The sequence below is a fragment of the Pieris rapae genome, chromosome 10 (assembly GCF_905147795.1).
Source record: "Pieris rapae chromosome 10, ilPieRapa1.1, whole genome shotgun sequence".
Taxonomy (NCBI): domain Eukaryota; kingdom Metazoa; phylum Arthropoda; class Insecta; order Lepidoptera; family Pieridae; genus Pieris; species Pieris rapae.
The window spans coordinates 1,045,584-1,068,033 of NC_059518.1; the positions used below are offsets into that span (position 1 = coordinate 1,045,584).

General features: G+C 34.4%; 1 protein-coding gene across 3 annotated transcripts in view; it reads left to right on the forward strand.

The window, feature by feature from the left end:
• The window catches only part of LOC110997726 (GATA-binding factor C), an 80,297-nt gene extending 58,877 nt beyond the window's left edge, over window positions 1–21,420 (forward strand). For 2 of the 3 annotated variants that reach the window (XM_022266025.2, XM_022266017.2), the window contains exons 5-8: window positions 4,855–4,989; window positions 19,498–19,708; window positions 20,002–20,141; window positions 20,448–21,420. In XM_022266025.2, coding sequence (XP_022121717.2) covers window positions 4,855–4,989; window positions 19,498–19,708; window positions 20,002–20,141; window positions 20,448–20,474 — 513 coding nt within the window. In that variant the 3' untranslated portion in view covers window positions 20,475–21,420. The remainder of the gene's footprint in view (window positions 1–4,854; window positions 4,990–19,497; window positions 19,709–20,001; window positions 20,142–20,447) is intronic. The other variant, XM_022266052.2, reaches the window with a different exon arrangement.
• Window positions 21,421–22,450: the final 1,030 nt, after the last annotated feature.

The following is a 22,450-nucleotide window of genomic DNA, read 5'->3' on the forward strand; positions in this document are numbered from 1 at the left end:
TCCTTTCCATTCAATGCAAATTCTCACATTATAAGAAACGATTGAACGCAGAATTACCAACGTTTAGTCGCCCGAGGTACATAATTTTATGTTTTCGCTTGTTATATTGCCGCATTATTGCTATTTAAATGTTTTTTTTTTGCTCCCATAGGCTATATTCTAGCCATAAAGTACAATTTATGTCTAACTACAAATGACCTTTGTCTGGTTATAGACAATTTATATCCAACATTAAATAATTAATATAAGTTACTGTATGTAAAGTTTGAATATTTAAATATGTAATATGCAAATGATGTTGATACAAATAACAAATATTTGTTTAATTTTAATACTTTTAAAGTCGAGTTACATACACCAGTAATTTGATATAATTATAACAAGTACAATGTCTAAGTTCGGAAATTCCGTGCTCAGTATCTTGCAAGGCTTTATTTACATTGCATAGTAGCGCCATCCATCAACGTCCGCCTGAACTAATTGTGGTGCATTCTTATTTTAAATATTTTAATATTCTTTATTTAAATTTTCCCACTTACATGAACCTTGCTTAAGATAATTTTAATTAAAGACACCCAGTTTTTAATACCGTTAGTATTTTTTATTTGTTTTAAAAAATAATTGATGAAGAATGACTTCATAGTGGAGGAATATTTTGTAAAATATTCATTAGCTTGATAGAACGGCGGCGTGACGCTGCCGATTACGTTACGTAGATATAATCTCTTGACGTGTCAATCTGTTCCATCGCGATACTAATATCTATTGAGCAACCGGCCTTTGTTAGTTTTGGTACCGAAATGGACACAAATTTTATCAATACATTTTTGATAGATCTATGTTTCGCCTGTTAGATCGAATCAATTTGTACCTAGACATTCAGTCATTTTAAATTCGTTTATTGTTCGTGTAATTTATAAAGCGGTCTTGTAAGCTAAGAAGCCACTCCTTACATCAAAGTTCTGTCGACCCTTGCTCTATTTCAAAAGCACTTTACCTATAGTATACGAACCCTATTAATACCTACACGGCACACAAACGTTATGAAAACGTACCAACTGAAAGCGGCGTGGTGTGAGTGAACACGATGAAAATCTTTATTTTCACGCTCTATCTCTCTTTATCTAATCGCCACAGTCTGATAAGGACGGAGCGCCGGAAAAACTGGCGCGGGGCGGGGGTAAAGGCTACATCGATTCCGCGCTTTCATTGCTAGGGGCCATGTAAACCTTTAAAAACAGCACAGTAGCCGTGCGATTGTCATCTCTAAGTCGTTACTCATAGAAGAGAATTTCCAGTATAGGCGTGCCGTTGGTAAATGGATTGCCTCCCTCTTGGGGGTTCTCATAGTGGGATCTAGATGGCGTAGATATGCTGATATGCGGGCTTGTGAGCGTGATGTGACTGAACGATGTTTGCAAGTGTTGGCGCTCGATTACAGGCCGGTATGTAGTGGGAGCTTCCGATGGGTTAAATTCTGCCTGTGTTTGCAAATATATGAGGGGCTGGAGGTAACCATCCCTTTTTGTAATATAATTTTATGTCTAAGTGTAGATAGGTTAGATTAGGGAAGACGGAAGCTGTGATTTGATTTGATTAGGAGGTGTTTTGCGCAGGGCCGAGAGATAAGGGTGATTGGATCGCGGGGAGGGGGCAGGGCTTATGGAAATATGTTTTTAATGTGGGTGGCTTATTGAATTAGCTAACTTCGAGTGAATTGAAGCGTCACTAATCTGTTTGATGTGCTCCTTGTTTATAAGTTAAATTAATGTTTTGAGTTTAAATATTCATCGATGATCTCGTATTGTTTACTTTGAGTAAATTTTACGTCAAATTGTCCACTTTAAGGACATTAGATTTATAATTGATAAATTCTTTCTTTTGACAACAAAGGACACGTTTTTGTTTGTCTCTCAGCACAAAGGCTGGCCTGTTGTCACAGCGCGCGCTCCTTTGAGTTTACACAACACTGAAAACTTAAGTACCAGCATTACAATGTACTGAATTCTGTCTATTTGTGTATAGCTTTATCTTTGTCGGCGTTTATCCCATAGTTTGGAATGCCGTTGACAGTGAAACGGGTACGACAATTAATAAAACTCTTTCGTCGTACAAGTGCCCGCGTGCCTCGAGTTTTTTAATTCGAGAATTCCTATTCTATACGGAATAAAAAATAATTGTGTCCCTAAAATTTACGATGTTTCCCCGGCGTATCGGTGTTTTAGGAGCGAAAGTAATTCGCTCATAAAATTACGAATAAACAGTCATTTTTCGTCGTGAAATAAAAGCGCCCCTACTGGTTGACTTTTGTAATCGGCTTACAGACCCCTCAGTTCAGATTCCCAGGAGATCAGGGCTAGGCAATAGTTTGATTAGAAACTCTTATCTACAGCTTATGAAATCGGTTTCGCGTAATTGAGTCGTAAAGCGGGGTCTAATTTAAAACTACTATAAATCACAGCGACTTCTATGACATAGTTTGTTTCTAATACTGTTTGTAATTAATTGTTTCACAGCTGGAATTATTATAAAGATTCGTTAGCAACTAATCATGGCAACATTTTTAACGAACTCTGTAACGAAATCGTTACATTTCATTCAATTTAAATAAAAGGCTTATAAGCCTTTATCGGTATGACACTTTCATTTCTCAAAAATTCAAGGGAGTTTTGTAGTTAATACATATAGATAGACAGGCGCGGCCCAAGTAGTGGTTCTATATTATATAATGATGAGTTAGCTCAATGCTTTAACACTGAGCTGGCTTCAGTGGAATAATTTGAGACTACCTACCATAACTTTATAAACAAAAATTATAATTAGATAATACATAAATGCGTGTTTCGTTGTCATAACAACAAACATGGCGCGCAGTTTAGGGGTAAGTTTCAAAGTCGAGACTTAAAGGTATGTAGGTCTTAAGTATATCCATATCTATCTTGACATACGGAAGTCGCAAAGATTAAACTCTCCCTTAAGAATGGTTAAGAACAAGCCAAGAGCCGTTCCAAGATTGATTGACGCATACATTTACTAATACAGTTTTCTATTGTGTCCGAAGTTTCGATTAATAATAGACAAATTTCTTAGTATTCAATGGAATATCAAGATAAAGTGACAAAGTCTATCTGAAAAACAGCTCTAATCTTATTTGGTACAAAAGAGGTGCCATGACGAGGCAGATATTGACGGACCATTTAATATTTAGGTATTATACTTATGGTACGCGTTCGAGATTTTCTAAGTGTAATGTCATGCTCATAGTTCTGGAGTTTATTGTTTCATAATATAGAATTCCTTCTAAAAGTTGAATTATATTAATTCATTCTATGCAGAAATATAACTAAACTAGGTAATCGGTAACCGTTAGGAAAACAGTTTAAAAAAATAGAGCAGATAGTTACTGAGATAAATTTATATTATGTATGTGTTAAATGTTATGCACGGGTAAGTATTAAGTAAGAAGTAGTTGGCTTATATACAAAATAATATTAGTAAGTTTAATTGTAAAATAATTGTTTTAAGGAATAATTTTAAATCGAAATGAAACCAAGTCACTAACATTAATCAACGTTTCTAAGGTAATTCAGCAGGTATGGTGGCCAAAATATTAGAGACTAAGGAAGGAAGGAAAATATTGCTATCTATTTCAAATATTAGAAAAATAATATATATAATATGCAAAACTATGTTCGCCTAGGCGTACCTCCACCATACCTGCTGAATTACCTTACTATGAAACGTTGATTAAAGTTAGTGACTGTGTTTCATTTCGATGATGATGATGATGCTTCAGCGTGCTACTCTCATCCCTGAGGTCGTAGGTTCAATTCCCGGCTGTGTACGAATGGACACTATTTCTATGTACGCATTAAACATTAGTTCAAATAGGGAAGGAAAACATCGGGAAACCGCAGACCCAAAAAATCGCCGGCGTTTGTCAGGCACGGGAGGCTAATCACCTGCTGGTCTATTAGACTGACAAACGATCATGAAACCATACAGATATCTGAGGTCTGGGCCTCTAAATTAGTTTATTCGACAAATAAAATACGTTATTTTAGAACACTGTTCAATCATCGTTGGTAATATTTTCTATTTACTTTAATCGATCTTTATTTTGTCCGAATGTCATGTCAAATTAAATCCATTAATTATTATGAGTTACGCGCCCGAGTTTTGGGAATGCATTTTTAATTGAGTGAAGCACTTTTGTCGACTGTATAAACGGCCACCGGACTTGGTTTTGATTGACATGTGGTAATGGACAGGTGCGTAAGCCGATAGCTGTTCTAGTATGGCTACTTTGAAATGATGGACTAAGGACTTTTAATCCACCGACGCAGACACATGTGTCTTTTCACTGAGCATTTTTGATGATCAGATTCTAACAAAATCTGAAAAAACTTTTTATTAAAATTTATAAACGTGAAAATTAAACATGTTTAAGCTAAAAAAGTGCGTGCGTTCAAAGTACACATGTCAGAAGTGATACTTCTTTGTAAATTAATTAATACTAAGCCAAACCCCAATAGATGATCATGTACCAGTATATGATCACTCCGTGTATTTGTATATCAATATTCACACTGTAGACACTGTATAAAATGCGAAAGATAATATAAATAAATAAGAATCTGCGGTTACTGCACAAGACTACATGCGACAGAATTGCTATCTAAAAGTTCTTACATCAACCAATATGATCTCCTTTTCTCACTCTCTCAATCATGATATAGATGCGATATTAAACTTTGTGAAGCATTTAATCAATGTTCTACGTTCTTTATGACATAATTGCGTATTAAGGTACGTAGGTGCCCTAGTGTATTTATATAAATATTATATTTCCAGTCATTGCAGTCAGCGGCGCGGCGGGCAGGCACCTCTTGCGCAAACTGCAAGACGACAACTACTACGCTATGGAGACGAAATCAAAATGGCGAACCGGTGTGCAATGCGTGTGGACTCTACTACAAATTACATAATGTGAGTACAAATTAATTAAATTAATCTTACGTTTATTTTACAACGAATTGGTGACTTACCATTATTAATAAATATTTACAATTTAAGATATATACACAAAACACGTAATGGTCCAGGTTTTCAAAAACCTCATTTTACGAAAATCTATGTTATTTTTATAAAAGGTATTGTTTACTCGGAAATGCGCTGTCCTTTATTTTTTTGTGTTTATTGTATTTTATAAAATTAATAATTATTATAAAAGAAATAGTAAAAAACCTTTATACCAGTTCTCAATCATACACTTGATGTGATCTCTATAAACAATTTAAGTCCCAAATCCCCAAGGCTATCCTCCCGGGATGAATTGACACTATCTCACTACCTTTGGGGAACTAAATGGCCCACACCCCAAATGTGTCATAACATGCGTATGAATAACGATTTCGTTATGACTTTGCGATTGCTTGAATAAGAATTTAATTATAAAATCGGATTAGTTTTTTAGCAGTTATCAATTTCGGGTTTATAACATTTTTAAATACACAGAAAGTGAAAAATCATTTTTATTGATTTTCATGCTATTAAATCGTGCATAATATGAGCGAGGAATATATTTATAAAGCACGTCTTTTCAATAGTTTTAATTTTCTTAAAGAAATACAAGTGTTTCTGAGATTAATCACCCTTATACCTAACTTTTGATGCCTTAAGTGTCCTTAACATTCAGAAATCATACTGCATTCTCACGACACTCACAGCCCCGAAACAATTTTACAGTAAGCGATACATTTGTCGGCTACAATGCACAAGCCCTCAATGTTGAAATGTATACTTGCGAATACAATGTTGTTTGGTCTAATTATTCGGAAGGAGCTACAAAGAAAATGGGAGGGTACTCGAGAAATGTGTGCACAATACGGGTAGGTAGCAGTGACATTCTTATAAATATTTATGGGGTTGTATTTGTTATTCGCTTTTGTGATTGAAATGAACGTTTTAAAGTATGTTGAAAAGCGAAAGGCTAAACGGTTTTAATAATATGTAACCTGGCTAGTTCCTAAATAGCCTGGGATGGTTGATATTTCACTGGTCACTGCATTAAATATTAAGTGTAGACAATGGCAAATTTGTAGTATGCAGCGTTTTATAATGCGCTTTATGACTTACTTGTGGTAACTTTTAAATACAATTCAATGCAGACAAATACATGGGAATCGACTATATAATTTATTCAATTTACCCACAATATCTAATAGGATTAACTGCGATGCTTCCCCGAAGGTTCAACACGAGATTTTATTCTTTATATCTTGATGTATAAGGTCAAAATTCTTTTAACGACTTAATAAAGCTTTCAATACCTTTAAAGTGTATTTAATTTATCACGCTCGTTATTCGGAACTTCCTATACACAATTAGGTTTTTGTGGTATGCATGTTTTTGTTGGGAGTTTTTCAATTCTTAATTCGAATTAACTTTTTGCGATCTTCCGGTATGTTTAAGTTCTTCAAATTTATTTTAATAATAATTCTTAACTATATATAGTAAACTGAAAGAGCCAGTTAACTCATAAAAAATAAAACCACTTTAGTATGATCAGTAGCTGAATGAATGTTAACACTATGAAACAACTTGAAATCGTTTACAAATAAAAAACTGCATAAGGTGAAAATCATCCTAATCGATCTTTTTGTAAGACAATCTCTATATGATTCATAATAAAATACTAAACAAATCACGGGCAGTGTGCGCTTACGGCCTTTCAAAACTGGATCAAAACGTTAAGTGCCTTCTATTCAAAAGTATTGGATTACCAGGTTGCATACAACGTTAGAGAGAGAGCTACTATAATAACAGCTCAAATGATACATTTCGAATACAATGGGGCGATCAATTCAATTTTTGAATTGAGAACGTTCTTCTGTTTTTTTTCTTTCGTCTAAAGTGCTGTTTTGTTCGGCCAACATCCGAGAGAATGTGACAGTCATTATTTTTTTACTATTTCGCTCTTTCGTTTAATATTAGGTTACTGATACGTTCCTTTTACGAGGTAATTGTTGAAATGCACGACGGCTTTACAAGATAATGGTGTTAAAGTAAGAACACCGAACTGTTGAACCTAATCGCGTGCGAGATAAAAAACGTTAATTTTCTCATTACATTACACATGCACTGGCCAAACGCCAAACAGCCGCTAGGTTGGGCGAATGTTATAATGACATCAATTTGAATATTCAACTTCGAATACCTAGCAATTCCATTAACATAGACTTGAATCGGCTGTTTCATTTCGCTCCAAAATAGGCTTTTCATAAAGCCGATTTCGGAATTAAACTTTCTAAAAATTTTAACAATTAACAGTTGTCAATTTCAACGATCTAATTTCGCCAAAACGTGATCGTTTGTTTAAAATAAAAGAAATAAAGTGGGCGTTCGTGCAGTAGGCCGGAAAGATTTTATCTGTTGGCTATACAGAAAAAATGGCGCCCACCGGAAGTGTCCGAGCGAGGCGCGCGGCGTGTTACCATTTTTTTGTTTTAAATAGCTTTTTCCCGGCAGCGTTCGGCCGGAAATGCGTTTGCGTAGAACTGGCGAGCACTGGCCAACGGTGGCTCGATAAAGTTTATTAGCAATTTGGAAGCTCAATTCGAAATGTTAGAGTTTAGTATCGTGTGCCAATGATTGGAATAAAACGGTTTTGTTGGATCCGAAGACGGAGTGTAGCGCTAAATAGCATGTTTTTATTCATGAGGCTCTCATTCCGCTTAGCGAGCGATTCTCCTGATTTATTGTCTTTGTGTTTAGGAAACTGGGCTCCTTGAGGATATATTGCTTTTTGAATTCAAAACACCTATACGATCTATTGTAGATATCTGCGCATTTGTCACGAGAAAGTTCCTCGTTTATCATTGGTTTAATTGTTTCTTCAGTTTAATATACGTTTTATTTAATATTTTTGTCTGCTTTTATAAACAGCTATACAAGTTTTTACACCTTTTAAAACGTTCTTAAAACAATATTAATTTATGCGAATGAGTGGTACTTAGCCGCTGTGTATTAACAATATTTTGAGGGGGTTTTTGACAAAAGGCAGCTGCACGACACATAGATCGTAAGTACGATAAAACTGTGTCCTTCCACTCAGCAATTATTGTGCTTTCTAAAGATCTATTTGGCAAATGTTGCTATTTTTTACGTTGGGATTTATACGCTTGAATAAAAGCAGAAGGTTTATAGCTTATACAAATAGTCGGAGAGTTTATTGCCAGTTCTTCTCGTCCGTTCTACGAACTTGATTTGAGAACTGACAGTAAATGTAAAATTAGAAGCATTTAGTATTTATTTCTTTAATAACGTTTAAAAAAACTATTTCACGAGATTTTTTTATATTCTTTTACTCATATAATCATAGGTTTTATTACATAACTATGTGTCGAGTATTCTTCGTATGGAGTCTGTGGGAGACTACCTGCTTACATATTTCTTTCGAGCCAGTATAAACTTAAGTAGCGGCCAATGTTGGCCTAGTGGCCTCAGCGTGCGACTCTCACTACCGAGGTCGTAGGTTCGATTCCCGGCTGTGCACCAATAGACTCTTTCTACGTGCACATTTAACACTCGCTGGAACGGTGAAGGAAAACATCGAAACCTTGCCTTAGACCGAAAAAGTTGACGCCGTGTGTCAGGCACAGGAGGCTAATTACATACTTTGCTGTTAGATAGACAAATAACATGAAACAGATACAGAAATCTCAGTCCCAGACGTAAAAAGGTTTAGTTTTATTTGAAGTGAATTTATTTTTATTAATTTTTGAAGATAGCAGTTTGATAAGCACTAAACATAATTTGTAGTAGTCTATTAATGTTTAATTGAAACATTAATTAGAATTTACTGTATTAATTACCTATAAATAGTAGTTGCATTATTAATATATTCATAGAGTGCGTGTAAACACATAGAAGTTATTTATTAATTCGTTTACATGACATTGGTATTTTCATGAGTAGGCCAGCTAAATAAACTTAAGATTATATCAAGATGTTAATTATAATGAGTAGATATAACGCCAAAGCGGCGATCACCAGAGATGTGGCATTGCGCCAGTGTTATCAGCGCCATCTACCGTGATCTACGGGCACTCAACATCTGCATATCTCGCTGGATAAAATCTAAATGTATAAATAGATTTCCTGCGTTTATAGTTCTTAGAAGACATTTTTTTATGGGTACAAAAAATATATTAGGCGAGTAATTTCTCGAGATGACGACATGATCTTATAGCTAGTTGGGTTAAGCGAAACATGGCCTTCACAAAGCTGCAAACAGTATTTTTAAAACTACATCTAAATATTAAAAAATCTCGCATTCTTGAAAACCTTTATTCTAGCATTCCATTCCCAAAAAAAAGTGGCAGTGGTATCACTCAACATGAGGTGATATTCTTGACTATATTATTTTTGTATATTTAGTACGTAGTGTGGACAGTTATTTCATTCATTGTTTCAGATTTCTACTGAATGTACCTACCTATAAAATGTCATTTTTGAAATCTTAGTGATAATGTTTTTAATAAAGTGGTTAATGAAAGAGCGTCGGAAGGAGAAAAAACCACACTGAACATATACATATATCTAGTCTAAGTATAAGCACGTCAATAAATCAATGCATCACATTTAGGTAGAGCACAGTTAATTAACTCAGTCCACATCGGGCATAGAGTGCCGGTCGATTGCGTTTCGGCCCGTTACCCCTACATCTGTAAACATCTTAGATAACCATCCGACGTTTGACACAAAGCGCGGTTACCGATAACATCACTATCCCGACGATATTCCTACACCCCACTTCTAATTATAATTATTTATCGGTACATCGATGCGCTACAGTGGTAGTGCGTTCCAAATTCAAAATTATCTAGGTTCCTCTGATGTTATTCACGTAGTTCCTTTTTCAAATTTCCAAATAGGCCTTCCGTTTTAACGGAATTCTTTAGAATCAGTACAAAAATACTATAACAAGGTTTTAGTATTTAAATTTGGAAGTGAAATTTCGGAGCCAGTCATTTCGAAATACTCAACATAAAAATAATTATAAATATTTGACCGTTTTACACTGTTGCCACGCAATGTTAATGACGGTCGAAAAAAATTTATGACATCTTACTTAAACTCAAGGTGTAATTTGATTGAAAGCACCAAAAAAGTCCGATAATCATATAATAAGTGGAATAATTATTGGGGTCTTGGGGCAGGTGCTAAGCCGCACGCGCCGCATTAAGCCAAATTTATCCAACCGAATTCTTAGATAATACAAAGTCCATCGTTTCTTTAATTGGTGTTATTAATCAATAGTTTTTGGTGAAAAACCTATTGAATAATCTTACGCAATCTTCCCTTGTTTTTCCGTATATCTGATTGTCTTTCACCAGGTTGATACTGAAAAGATTTTAAAATGTACCTTTTACATGTAACAAGTATTGTACGGCCGTTATTTGACCAGATCGTTGGAATTGTGAAATTAAGAACATAGTGTTTAAAAAATATACCCTTTCATATAAAAAAGCATTCTGTGTATCTGTACACTAATAGCAAAACACGTAATCATGTTATAATTTTACGGTTAAATAATAAATAGGAATCGAAAGATATTGTTAAATATTTTTAATACAATTCTCTCTCTCTAATCGCCAGCTCATGTCTGAGCGTTGTCAGACAAGAAAGCATCTGGAGCCGTCTTTCTGTTTCCAACAGTTTCGGTCCACCGCTGTTATTTATCTGGTTGGTGAACGGCTTGGTGATCTTTGGCTTTCCTCTTGCAAATTGAGATTTAAGACAATACATTAATTCGTAAAACTGCAATAAAATAAATTGCGAAGTAATCGCTCATAAATTGTTACGTCATGTCCGCCGTACAGCTGCTCTAAGTTATGGCTATTGTACCGTCCATTGAATAATTCCTTATGTAGATTTCCTATCACAATAACTTTTTCAAGGACACTTGATAACAGAAGTGATAAAGATAAATGCATTATTAATTATAAGTAAACTGTGTCCTAGCATCGCACGGCTGGACGCATATTTTTTTGCGTAGCAGTAATATGGCATTCTGAAATATATTTTTTTATATTCATAAATACAATTCGTTTCTCGATATAGATACAGTTAATAATATACGCGCGATGACCAGACTTCAAGATATATTTAATGATAGATTAATATTGAGAATAAATTTAGAAGTGAACTAAAAGTGTTTAATAAATGATGATGATGACAAGTGACTAAAATTAAATATTCCATCCATTTCCATTATACCATTGAATTAAAATTTACTTAATTTACTGGCGAATTTGCGACTTTTATCCATATATAAATTGACTTATAATATACAAACAAATAAAAAGCTGAATTTAAAAATGAAATTCAGGACGAAGATAAATAAGGTTGCCAGGAGTTATCGATATTTGGTGTGTCAACATTTAAAATCGTTGGCGGCAAAGTGTAGCTTGGTAGCCGGGTGAGATTTACAACTGACATCTAATTGGTCTGGGTTTGATGCCACGGGCTCATCATAAATTTATTGGTTTCCTTAATTGTTTTCAAAGTTAAAAACTGGTCGATAAAAATGAAATAGGGCTCATCGTCTAATTTAATGGTTTCTAGGTTCTAGAATTTTAAACATTACAATGTTGACACAGATAGCATACTTGTATACACAAAACATACTTTAACTTAAATATATGTATAAATCATACATACATAGTATTAATAAAAGTTGAAAGAAAAAAATAATACTGATAATGATCTGACTATTAAAATTATGGCTGCAGCATTGCTTGAAGATATGGTAACTCCACTATATTGCTAATAGGAGAAATAATCACATCACCTCCAAGCAGTGTTTATTATAGTCAGAGATCATTTTTATTAGAAAAGGGGGCAAACTGGCAGGAGGCTCTTCTAATGTTAAATGATACCGCCGATCATGGACTGAGTGTATGGCCGGGTGTTCGCGAGTACGTTATCGACCTTTTAAGAATTTGTACGCTATATCATTGTAATACCCTAAGTCGAATTGATTTGGAAATACTTCAGTGGGCAGCTAGTTCAACATAGTGGTGTTGTGCGGCAAAAACTGCCTTAACTACGTGCGCCTAAAAAAAGTGGAATTCTACCTCGACGTCTAAATAAACGAATACTAGATTAACACGACGCCATTATTTTCAATCCGTTGGACACTAGTTCCATAAACAATTTCAAGATCGCGAGGAAACTCGAAATTGAGAATATCAATAAATTTGGTGTGGTATAAATCGCAATTTCAATTATCTTTTCGAGTAGCAGCTGTCTTCTGGCCGGAGTATTTATTTTAATCACACGCACACTTCAAACAAGGAATGGTGTTTCATCGACATATCTTCGGGCACATCCTTAATTATGAAATATTGCTTATGACTAATCAACCGAAATTAAAAATAAATGTTTAATGTTTTGTTAATATATTATAATCTTTAGATATTTTGTATGATATGTTTGTAATCGTATAAAAAGGCCGTTGATTAATAAATGCGATTGATTAGTTATTATGTTTCCGATAACTACATATTAAATATCTGTATTTTATTTATACTGGGAAGGTAAACTAATAAAAATAAACTACTTAAATCAAGATGAATTGAAATATTGAGACAAAATAAACACATCTATAAAACTGTAGCGAATGGCTATGAAATCAATAATCTTTGAAAGTAAAAAGATGCGCAGGCGCCGGCTTCGTCGATTGCCGCGCACCCGCTAACTACGCGGAACTAATTCACTGACAGTGAAAGAGCCGACCGCATTGAACCGAAAAGATGCACCAAACATTTGTGAACCCCTTTCGTGAATGCACAATTTGAGAATCTTTTGAGCGTAGAAAGTGTGTGGCGCCACTATTTTACGTTCTATTTTTGAATATTTTTTTTACTTTAAAAATTAAACTAAAAAGAGGGTATGAAAGTTACTTAACTTGAGTCTAACTTATATTTTAGTATGTATATTACCAACAAAAATACACAGTTTTTTCGTAAATATGTACCAAACGAAATCATTGTTTTGAGATTTGTCAAACTTATAGTTGTTAAATTAATACCAATATCTGAGGTGATTTATAATACAATATAATATTGTTTTTTATAGTTTTAGTGAAAATAAATGTCTAATAACAATCAAATTTACCGTCACTATAAAATTCCCATCACTTCTGTAATGTTGTTTGACAGTAGCGTCTTAAATATTTTTTTTATTAGCTAACTAGAATCATAATATTGTGAGATATACTCTGTGTATATACATATATGTATATGTATTAAGCCTGTGTCGTCAATTCCTATAACTCGCGTGTGGCCGCGTCGCGCCCAATTGAGACCATCTCCTTTATTTTTCCTCCACGCAACATTTCTCCTGTCCTCGGAATTATTTCTACTTTTAATTACACGTTTTAACCAAAAGATCGTTAAAAATACGGAATACGATTTTCTTAGGATTTACTTACTTTATAAAGCTAAATGTAACAAATGTTTTTATTAAATTCTGTTTTGTTATACCTATGTTATGTTAATAATTAAATTAATTTATTTTATATTAAATGTACATACATTTACATGAATATAAATCGAAAAAGATATCATACATGTTTAAAACGTAATCTATAATATTATAGATCACCTCATCTCACTGATGACAAGTGGGATGAGGTTTATGATATTTGGACAATCTGACCTCGCTTAAATTATCTTTAAGATGCTATTCTTGCTATAATACAGCGGTCCTGCATTTATTTAATACTGAAACAGATGCAAGACAATGCGTGTTGCCCATTTAAAGTCCTTTCAAAGACTAAGCTTTCAGTAAAAGCCCAATCCTAGTATTTGGTCCATACACTTGTTTTATTATTATTCACTAAAGTAGACATTTCATTTCGAATATAAATACAGTATTTTAATGGGTCTAAAGTGAGGAACAGTGTTGGGCATGCGACGCTTATTCCTATGGTTGTAGGTTCGATCCCCGTGCACGAAAGAATTTCTGTCTGTGAACGGTGAAGATTTTGACCCAAAAAGTCGGCGTGTGTACACAGGCGGCTTAACTACTTGCATATTAGATTGACAAATGATCATGAAACAGATTCAGTAATCTGAGGCTCAGACCTAAATAGAGGTTATTGCGTTAATATTTTATTTTACTAGAAAATAAGCTACCTATTATATCCTTATACTTTTAGACGCTTCGTCGATCTTCGCAAGGCAAAATAATATGTTTAAGAATTATGAATGACAGGTTTAGGAATTATAAATGGTCTGAGTGATTTATATTGAGCCTAGAGTCTGTGACGGTAACGTTTTGATTAATCAAGTATGATTTATGATGCATTCATAATACATAATTACTTGGAAACTGAGCTGGTGTTTTTAGAAATTAGTGCTCTCAGCGTGACATTATAGGTATCCATATTTTAGAACTAAAACCAATTTAGTTCTTATAAATGTCAGCAAGTGTCAAACTAACACTGTGTACAATAGATACACAAACATATTTATTTATTTTTTACATATACACAGAAACGCATTTAATACGACTTGTGTATTTTAAATTAAATTTTCACTCTATCTACCACCCAAAATAATATTTTTTAGATTTATCCTTCGATTACTTAAAGTTTAGCTACTTACATTTGTTTATAGTTTTATTTAGTAAAAAGTGCGTTATTCTTATTTCGGAGCACCAGCTTGTTTCAAATATTTTATTTTTGTATTTTTAAATATGTAACAAAACATGATAAACGCAATAATTATGCTTGTATTGTTGACTAAATGCCTATAAACGGTGAATCAATCATCCGCAGTAAAAACTAAACTCTCACGTCAACGATTATATTTCAATAGACAAGGTTTTTTCGATCGATTGTAAAGTATATTAACTTGTCAATTGTCAAAGTAATCGGGAGATTTTTATACTGTCTCATTATTTAACTAGAAGTTTAACTTGCATATTAAATAGTTCTTTATAAAAAATTAAATCAGTGGTGCTACAACCTCTTTAGGTCTGGGCATCAGATTTCTGTATCTCCTTCATGATGATTTGGTTGATGATCAGACTGTTGAGACATGCCGTTGACTTTATTGGGTCTAAGGAAACCCAGTTTCAGCACGATGTCTTCCTTCACGATAACGACCTCAGGGATATCAGTCGTATGCTAAAGCCACTAGCTAAAGCCACAAGCCACGGCCATCACTACTCTATCATCTATGTGATTATTTATAGTATGTATTATATGATAACATATACAAAAACCTCACTAACTTCTGTTGGGTAGTATACGTCATATTAATAACTTAGTTATCTATATTAATTTTGCTATAGATATTTTATGTTTAAAGCATAGTTTAATTAATTAAACAAATAATCTTATCAACAAGACATACTTAGAACATCCTTCTGAATTACGTCGTGATTTAATTACCTAACATGATATTTCATGTTAAAACTAACTACAAAGTAACAGTATGTAACAATGAACCATTTGCATTAACTCTAATTATAGAATGGAGCTTTCTAGCTGTCGGAAAAATTATTCAGTGAATTTTCCACGGTATTGTTATGTGAGCCTGCTATTTTCCCTGCGGTTTTATTTAGTCAGATGGACACAGATAGTGCAATCTAGAAAACGTTATTATACACACGCATATATATTTTAAAATGATGATTGCGTGTATAGGCTTTTAATTTGCTAATAAAAAACGCGATGAAAATCGTACAACGCATCGATGTCGTTGCAATTAGCACGCGGCATGTTATAGCAGCTATTTGTAAGTTTTTATGCTCATTAATATTGATTATATTTAAATTAAAACATTTAAAATTCTATTAGGTATCCACTATTTAATTTTGAAAAAAGAATTAAGCCTTCTGTTAAACGTATTTAAATATTTTAAATAAGTATTTAATTACAAACATAATATTAAAAAGTTTCCAATACGCCCTGCGATTTGACAATCGTTGAACACTTCTTATCTTAACATGACTTGTAATTGTTCAGTAATTTTAATTACAGCTTTAAAGTAATTAAAAAAAACAGTTTTCTGAATTTACATAGTAATGATAATAATAATTAATAATAATAAAAATAAAGAGAAAATTAAAACAAATTTAAAAAGTTTATCTATCTTTAACGCTAGCATTTCTTCGCTGTATTGCAATACTTCTTCGTTGATAGAGTAAAGCATTAGCCTTTGGGGTCAATGGTACTATCAACCAGGCGCCAAGTTAATTCTTTCATTAAGGCCTGTGCACATGATGCGCACGGCCTCAGAATCTCTACTCCAAAGGTAAAACACCTCGAAGAGATGAGAGGGCGTAGTTAATATTATTAAATTATAATATTTATTTATTAATTTAAAAACGGTACGCATATGCCTATTTCATGTAAGACAATTTTATTATCCTTTTCCACAAACATATCTTTTATCTTGACACAATTATTGCCGTAACAAATAAAAGCAAAGCCTTATACTGACTATTTCCTATTTAGATCCAACTATTAAAACGCGAATTGATTCCTATTGCAAGGGCATAATGGCTATAATGGCACGGACGCTTTTCCATCGCATTACCCAATTGTGTTACCGTACAAGGAGGTGGAATGTTGCATGCAAAGTGCGTGTATCGTTAGTGGGAGCACTGTATGACCAAGATATTTCTAGGTAATTATGATTGTTTTCCTTTGCGAAATGGGCGGGTTACTTTCCACGTGATAAGCCAGTCTGCTTCGTAAAATTTCTAGCGAATAGCATCGTGAGAGCTGAGCTGGTATTTAGTTAATGTACTGCTTATAATCTATTTCATTTGTATGCTTTTTAGTCTTTGATTTTTTTATACAACAGTACAGTGTTACTGTAAATTTAGTTTACTTAACAATAATGGTTATTATAAATAAATAAAATTCACCCAACCCACTGAGCACAACAGTGTCAATATGGCCTCATCAAAATCACCTTTAAGATTATATTACTGCTATCCTACAGCCCTTCTGCTGCCTGCATTTCGTTTAATACTTAAACATATCCACAAAAGTATCTTTTGCCTCCAAAATCCCGAAAATGGTTCTCCTAATTTTTAAATTTATTTCTATCGTCAAGTAATGACTCGCAATCCCGTATAAATGTCTACATAAATGTAATACATACGAGTATACAGAGCAGATCGACTCAGCAATGTAATTAACCTGACATAATGGCCTGTTATTAAGCAATTTCTGCACTAACATGGCGGATGTCTTAACTATATAACTCGACAGGTAAGAAGAACTACTTCAATATGATGCACGGCTTCCGCAACTACTTATAGGTAGTATTTCGCATGCAAACAACGTACGTATGTGAAGATGGGGACATTCTAGAATTTTTAATACCATTTTATTTTAAGATGAATATCAAAAGAGTACTTAAACAGTTTATTTCGTAATGATTTTATCTAAATCTCACTTATTGTTTTTCTTTATAGTTCGTTTACGAACAGCAAATAAATAATATTAAACAACAAAGAGAATGTCTTAACGGGAATCTGATATAAGATGCGAGACTGTTGTCAAGTAAAATTGGCTTGAATTAAATTTATCTAGGAATAGTCCAACCTTGCCAAGTCCTCCAATTTGACAGGAACGCGAAGGCTTCCCAATGACCTAATTGGTGGTAAATCTGCCGGCGCATGCAGTTAATGCATTTTATATTGGTTCAATTGGAGCAGAGACGGCGCGGTATGCGGGCAAGTTGTGTGGGCGATTCGCGGGAAGATATTAGGGCCATTTCGAATTAGCACGCACTGTAAAGCATTTGTTGGGAATTTTGCCGAAATTAAGTCTTAAATTAAGGATGCAATTGATTATGATGTACACAATGTTCAATGTTCTTACTGTTTTATTCGGTAACGTACTTGAACCGTGTAGAATTAGATGTTTTCTTATATGATCAAGCTTTTTATCGTGGTAATTACAAATATTAGGTCATACGCCTGGGTTGGCGGTGAGCATTGAATTGATGTGTAGGGCCACATGCCGCCAACTTCCAGGGAAGGGAATGAATAACTCATTGTCCATCCGTCGGTCGTGACACAACGTTCTCGGAAACGCAGAAACTGACCGAGATATTTGACCTATGCATAAACATTACCTTGACATCCTAGGAGGAAACCCCTGACAAACTTACGTTGGTTAGTTTGTACAAGGAATGCAGTAGTAGTAGTTGTACTAGTAAGATTCATACACTATTTTTATTTGGAATTTGCGTAGTCACAAAATAATCTTCCTCATTCATTGGTATGCATATCAACACAGTATGAAACACTAGGAAATCAGGTATTTATTAATGCTGGTTTCTCCAGACAGAAAGGCACAGCCAAACCCATTCTTGGAACACCTAAATGACATCACCAATGTGAATGTGCAAGAGGAACTTCTTCGTTTCCCACAAAGCAGTCATCAAGTGCATCGTTGCATTAGGATGCACGAAGAGTACTCTTCACGCATGTCGGCATCGGTCACCAAACGACTAAATATTCGCACATGACTATTGTTACCATTTTATGGTGCCGGCTGCTTTTATGCTGGCTATTTAGCATTCAAAATTGGTATTGTGAATGTTTTTTCATACCATTTTAATGTCATGTCAGAGTAATAAACTGGAGTTGGTGCGTCACTTGTTACGATTGTTAACCTCGTGTTATGTGAAGTAGCAACTAATTGCAATAGTTTTTTTATTGTTAAGCAATGCTTTGTTTCTATTTGCTTTCACAATATAATATAATAAAACAAAAAAATGATTGTTATCTTATAATTAAGTCGTATTCTCCCAAATGTTTCGACACTTGTTGCGAAAGGACCTAGTTAAGTTATTATTGTTTAAAATTAAAAATTAAACAGTGTTAATTAAAAAACCATTACTCAATATATAATATTTTTTTTAAAAAACATTTTATAAGGGGTGATTTGCGAATAGTAACGAATAGGTTTCTAATTAAATATATTCCGTGTTACTCTTTGATTTTTTATATTCGAAGTGGCGTTTGCGCATCTCTGCCTCCAAAAGTGGGAGTATGTTGGACTCGAAACCCACCAGAATCTTATTCAGAGACTCGCAATAAGCATAAAATCCACTTCGAGTAGTTCCTACAAAGCCGGGTTTTACATATACGGCATTATTTTATATATTAGAAAGGAGGTAGGTAGGATGGACGTATCTTCTCCTATTTACTGCGCGTGTTCTAACCCTCGGATTCGTCCTAAAGCGCTCATTCTGCTGTCTCCTTCTGTAGCATTACTTGCTCACAGACATACCACTGCATTCAATACCTCGTCACAGCCGACCAATTTTTTGGACAAGGGAAGGCAAGCAACCCATCGCAGAACAAAGATTATGTATTAAAAATTGATGTATTATAATAACTTTTGGATAAAGATTAAATCACACATAATTAATATATAATTTCTTGTTATAGGTAAACCGGCCATTAACAATGAAGAAAGAAGGCATCCAGACGAGAAATCGCAAGCTTAGCAGTAAGAGCAAAAAGAAGAAAGGAGGAATGGGAATGGGGGGAGGCGGGGCGTGTGCTCTCGCTTTGGGGGGCGTCATGGGGGACATGATCAAACCTCTCGGGGACGGTTCGAAAGGTTTTGGCGGGTCATTTCCATCGGCTATGGACTTTGGTTAGTATTTTTTGCAATCTTTTTAATGGGCTACGAGCATCACGATAGTACTGGTAACAATGTCATTAAAGGAAGCAGTTTTCTATCTGAGCTTGGCGACATTGCGTTGTGGAACTTTTAATTGTTTTGTTTTTGACTTACGCACGCAGCTGTATTCTTAGAAGCTTTAGTAAAATACATATATTTGTTACATAGTTCATTTAGATTTAAGTAATGTTAACTTTTAGGTTTAGAAATGGATAAAGATTAGGATTTATGTATTTTATAAATACTTAATTATTAAATTTTTTCAGGTCAGCACCAAGTAGGCTTAGTGCATCCAGCGGCGGCTCACATGTCCCACTGGTATGGGGCGCCGCACCAGGGCTTTGCCCCACCACCTGCTTCGCATAACCCCTACCATCACCACCACCTTGCGCAGCTTAATTCAATGGTAAGTTAATTTACCTTTAATGAATTTACAAAAGATTATTTTAAAAATCAAAAATCGACGGCGTGTGCAAAAACAAGCTTGATCATCTTCTTGCCTAGACAAATGATAATAAGACAGAAATATGAGGCCCAGACCTTTAAAAGGTAGTGCCACTAGTGTAGGATTTACTTTATTTTGTCATATAAAATAAAATAACTTCTTCTCTACCTCTCCGACTTCTTCCTTTAAATACAAGAGGTGGCAGTAAATTTGTTTCTTATTTGTCATTTGGCATTTGGCTTAAACTTTTTCTTTCTTTTTTTTCAGACTGGCTGGAGGAGTGAGTATACGTGATAAGTCTACGAGTATAATAATTTAAATCGTCATGAAGCCGAGCTTAGACGGCGACACAATAGTAACTGTGATTTCACAAACATAGAAGATGTACTGAATCACTTTGACACATCACTTAATTAATAAGACTGTAACAGAATTGATGTTTGCGAACATATCTCATACAAAAACTCCCATTTTTTCAACGCGTTTTACGCTTCCCCGAGTGTTTTACAAATAGAGAAATTGTACAGTATTATAAACTAGATAAGTATAATGTCCGCTTAGATTAACGTCGGTATTATTATCATGTGTATTTTGTAAATATAAGTTATATTCTGTTCCTGTATAGATTGTTTTATTTAATCTTTGTTCGCTCTAGGAATTGTGATGTGTTCAGAGTTTGACAGTTTTGTAAATTTGATTTGTAGACTTTATTGAGATGCAATAGTAATTTATATGAATAGCGTTAATCATATAATTTGTAAATATATCGGAAATGTTTAATGAGTTTGGTGGGAGCTAACATCTTTAGACGTATGGTTCGATAAGAACTTCCTAATGATGGTTTAAATTCTGAGTTCTTGTTCATCGTGATTAATTCGATGTCAGCTCGTGCCAGGCCATCCCATATAGGTCACATTATTTGGATATCTGTGTTCCAATTCACTCTAGAATCGTGAAATATTTGTTTATTAAAAATTAAGTTATTGTGTGGCCATATCGATCGATGCCATTTGTGGACGCAGTATGTTATATGTCCGATTTATTGATGACTGCGCCCATAAATGATATATCAAAATCCAAATTGTAAATACTATTGTAAATGGAAAATTTTAGAATACTAAACAGATGTAAATTAGCGATCACAAAACAGCCCATTAATATCCCATCCGTAATTTTTTAGTTTATAAATCAGAACAATGTGAAGTTGTGTATTTTAAATAAAATTGCGAATAATTTATCAATAAATATTGATATTTCATATATGGATTTTATTTAACTTTAACCATTAATACCTAATTATACCTACTGTAAAGTAGGAAAGAAGATTACAGAAAATAATACTCAGCTGAAGTTCTATAAGAGCATAACTTGTATTGTAAGACGAATGTCTGTGAATGCGATCTACTTATTTTCCGGTCAAGCGAACATCACAAAGCTCACGCATTGAAATAAAATTAGAATCACATTCAATTGACCATCCGCTGCGTCTTTCGCCCGCCATAAGTCAACGGATCAATTCCGCCATTCCGCAGAAAAACGTACAAAATTCACGTTTATCTCGCGGCAAATTGAAAATGCAACGGGCCGTGTGATTGTGACGCAACGAACGCTGCCGGCGACATATGGACCTATTCAATTTTAATCGCATTTCAGAAAGGACATCGGATAAAGTACCAATAAAGCGTCCCCCGACCCGATAGGCCTTAGTTAAGTTTCGTTTTATTTGCGGTATCGCTCCATCCGGATTTTGAGGGTGACATTGTTGATACACAAATGTTTGCAATTGATCTTTTTAGATTTCGCCAGTTCGTAGCACGCTCCGTTGCATTCTGCGGTATTGCGGTGGATTCTTAAGAAACTCTAGAGATAAATAAAACGTCTTTGTATTACGATTTGTATCTTTAAATCGAGTAGATGGCAAATAAAATACGTAAACACGAATTAAGTGTTAAGTGTGGAACGTTTTTCAAAAACGACAGTTTGTTTTAAACGAGTTTCGAGACAGCCGCATAAGTCACTAGGAGCTGTGCAGTGATATATGCCCTGTGGGCGCGGGAAAAAATGTCGCCCAACAAAACGCCATCACTCCGCAGGATTTATTGAGGCACCAGTGCGGAATATTCGAGGCTTACAACAGCAAATATTCTTACACCTACCAAAGAACGTGCGTACCCCCCGATGCGACGAACTTCACACTTGGCTAAATTACGACTTTACTGTTCTTCACTACAAGCAAACACTGTATTTATTTAGTTATAGATACAATAATA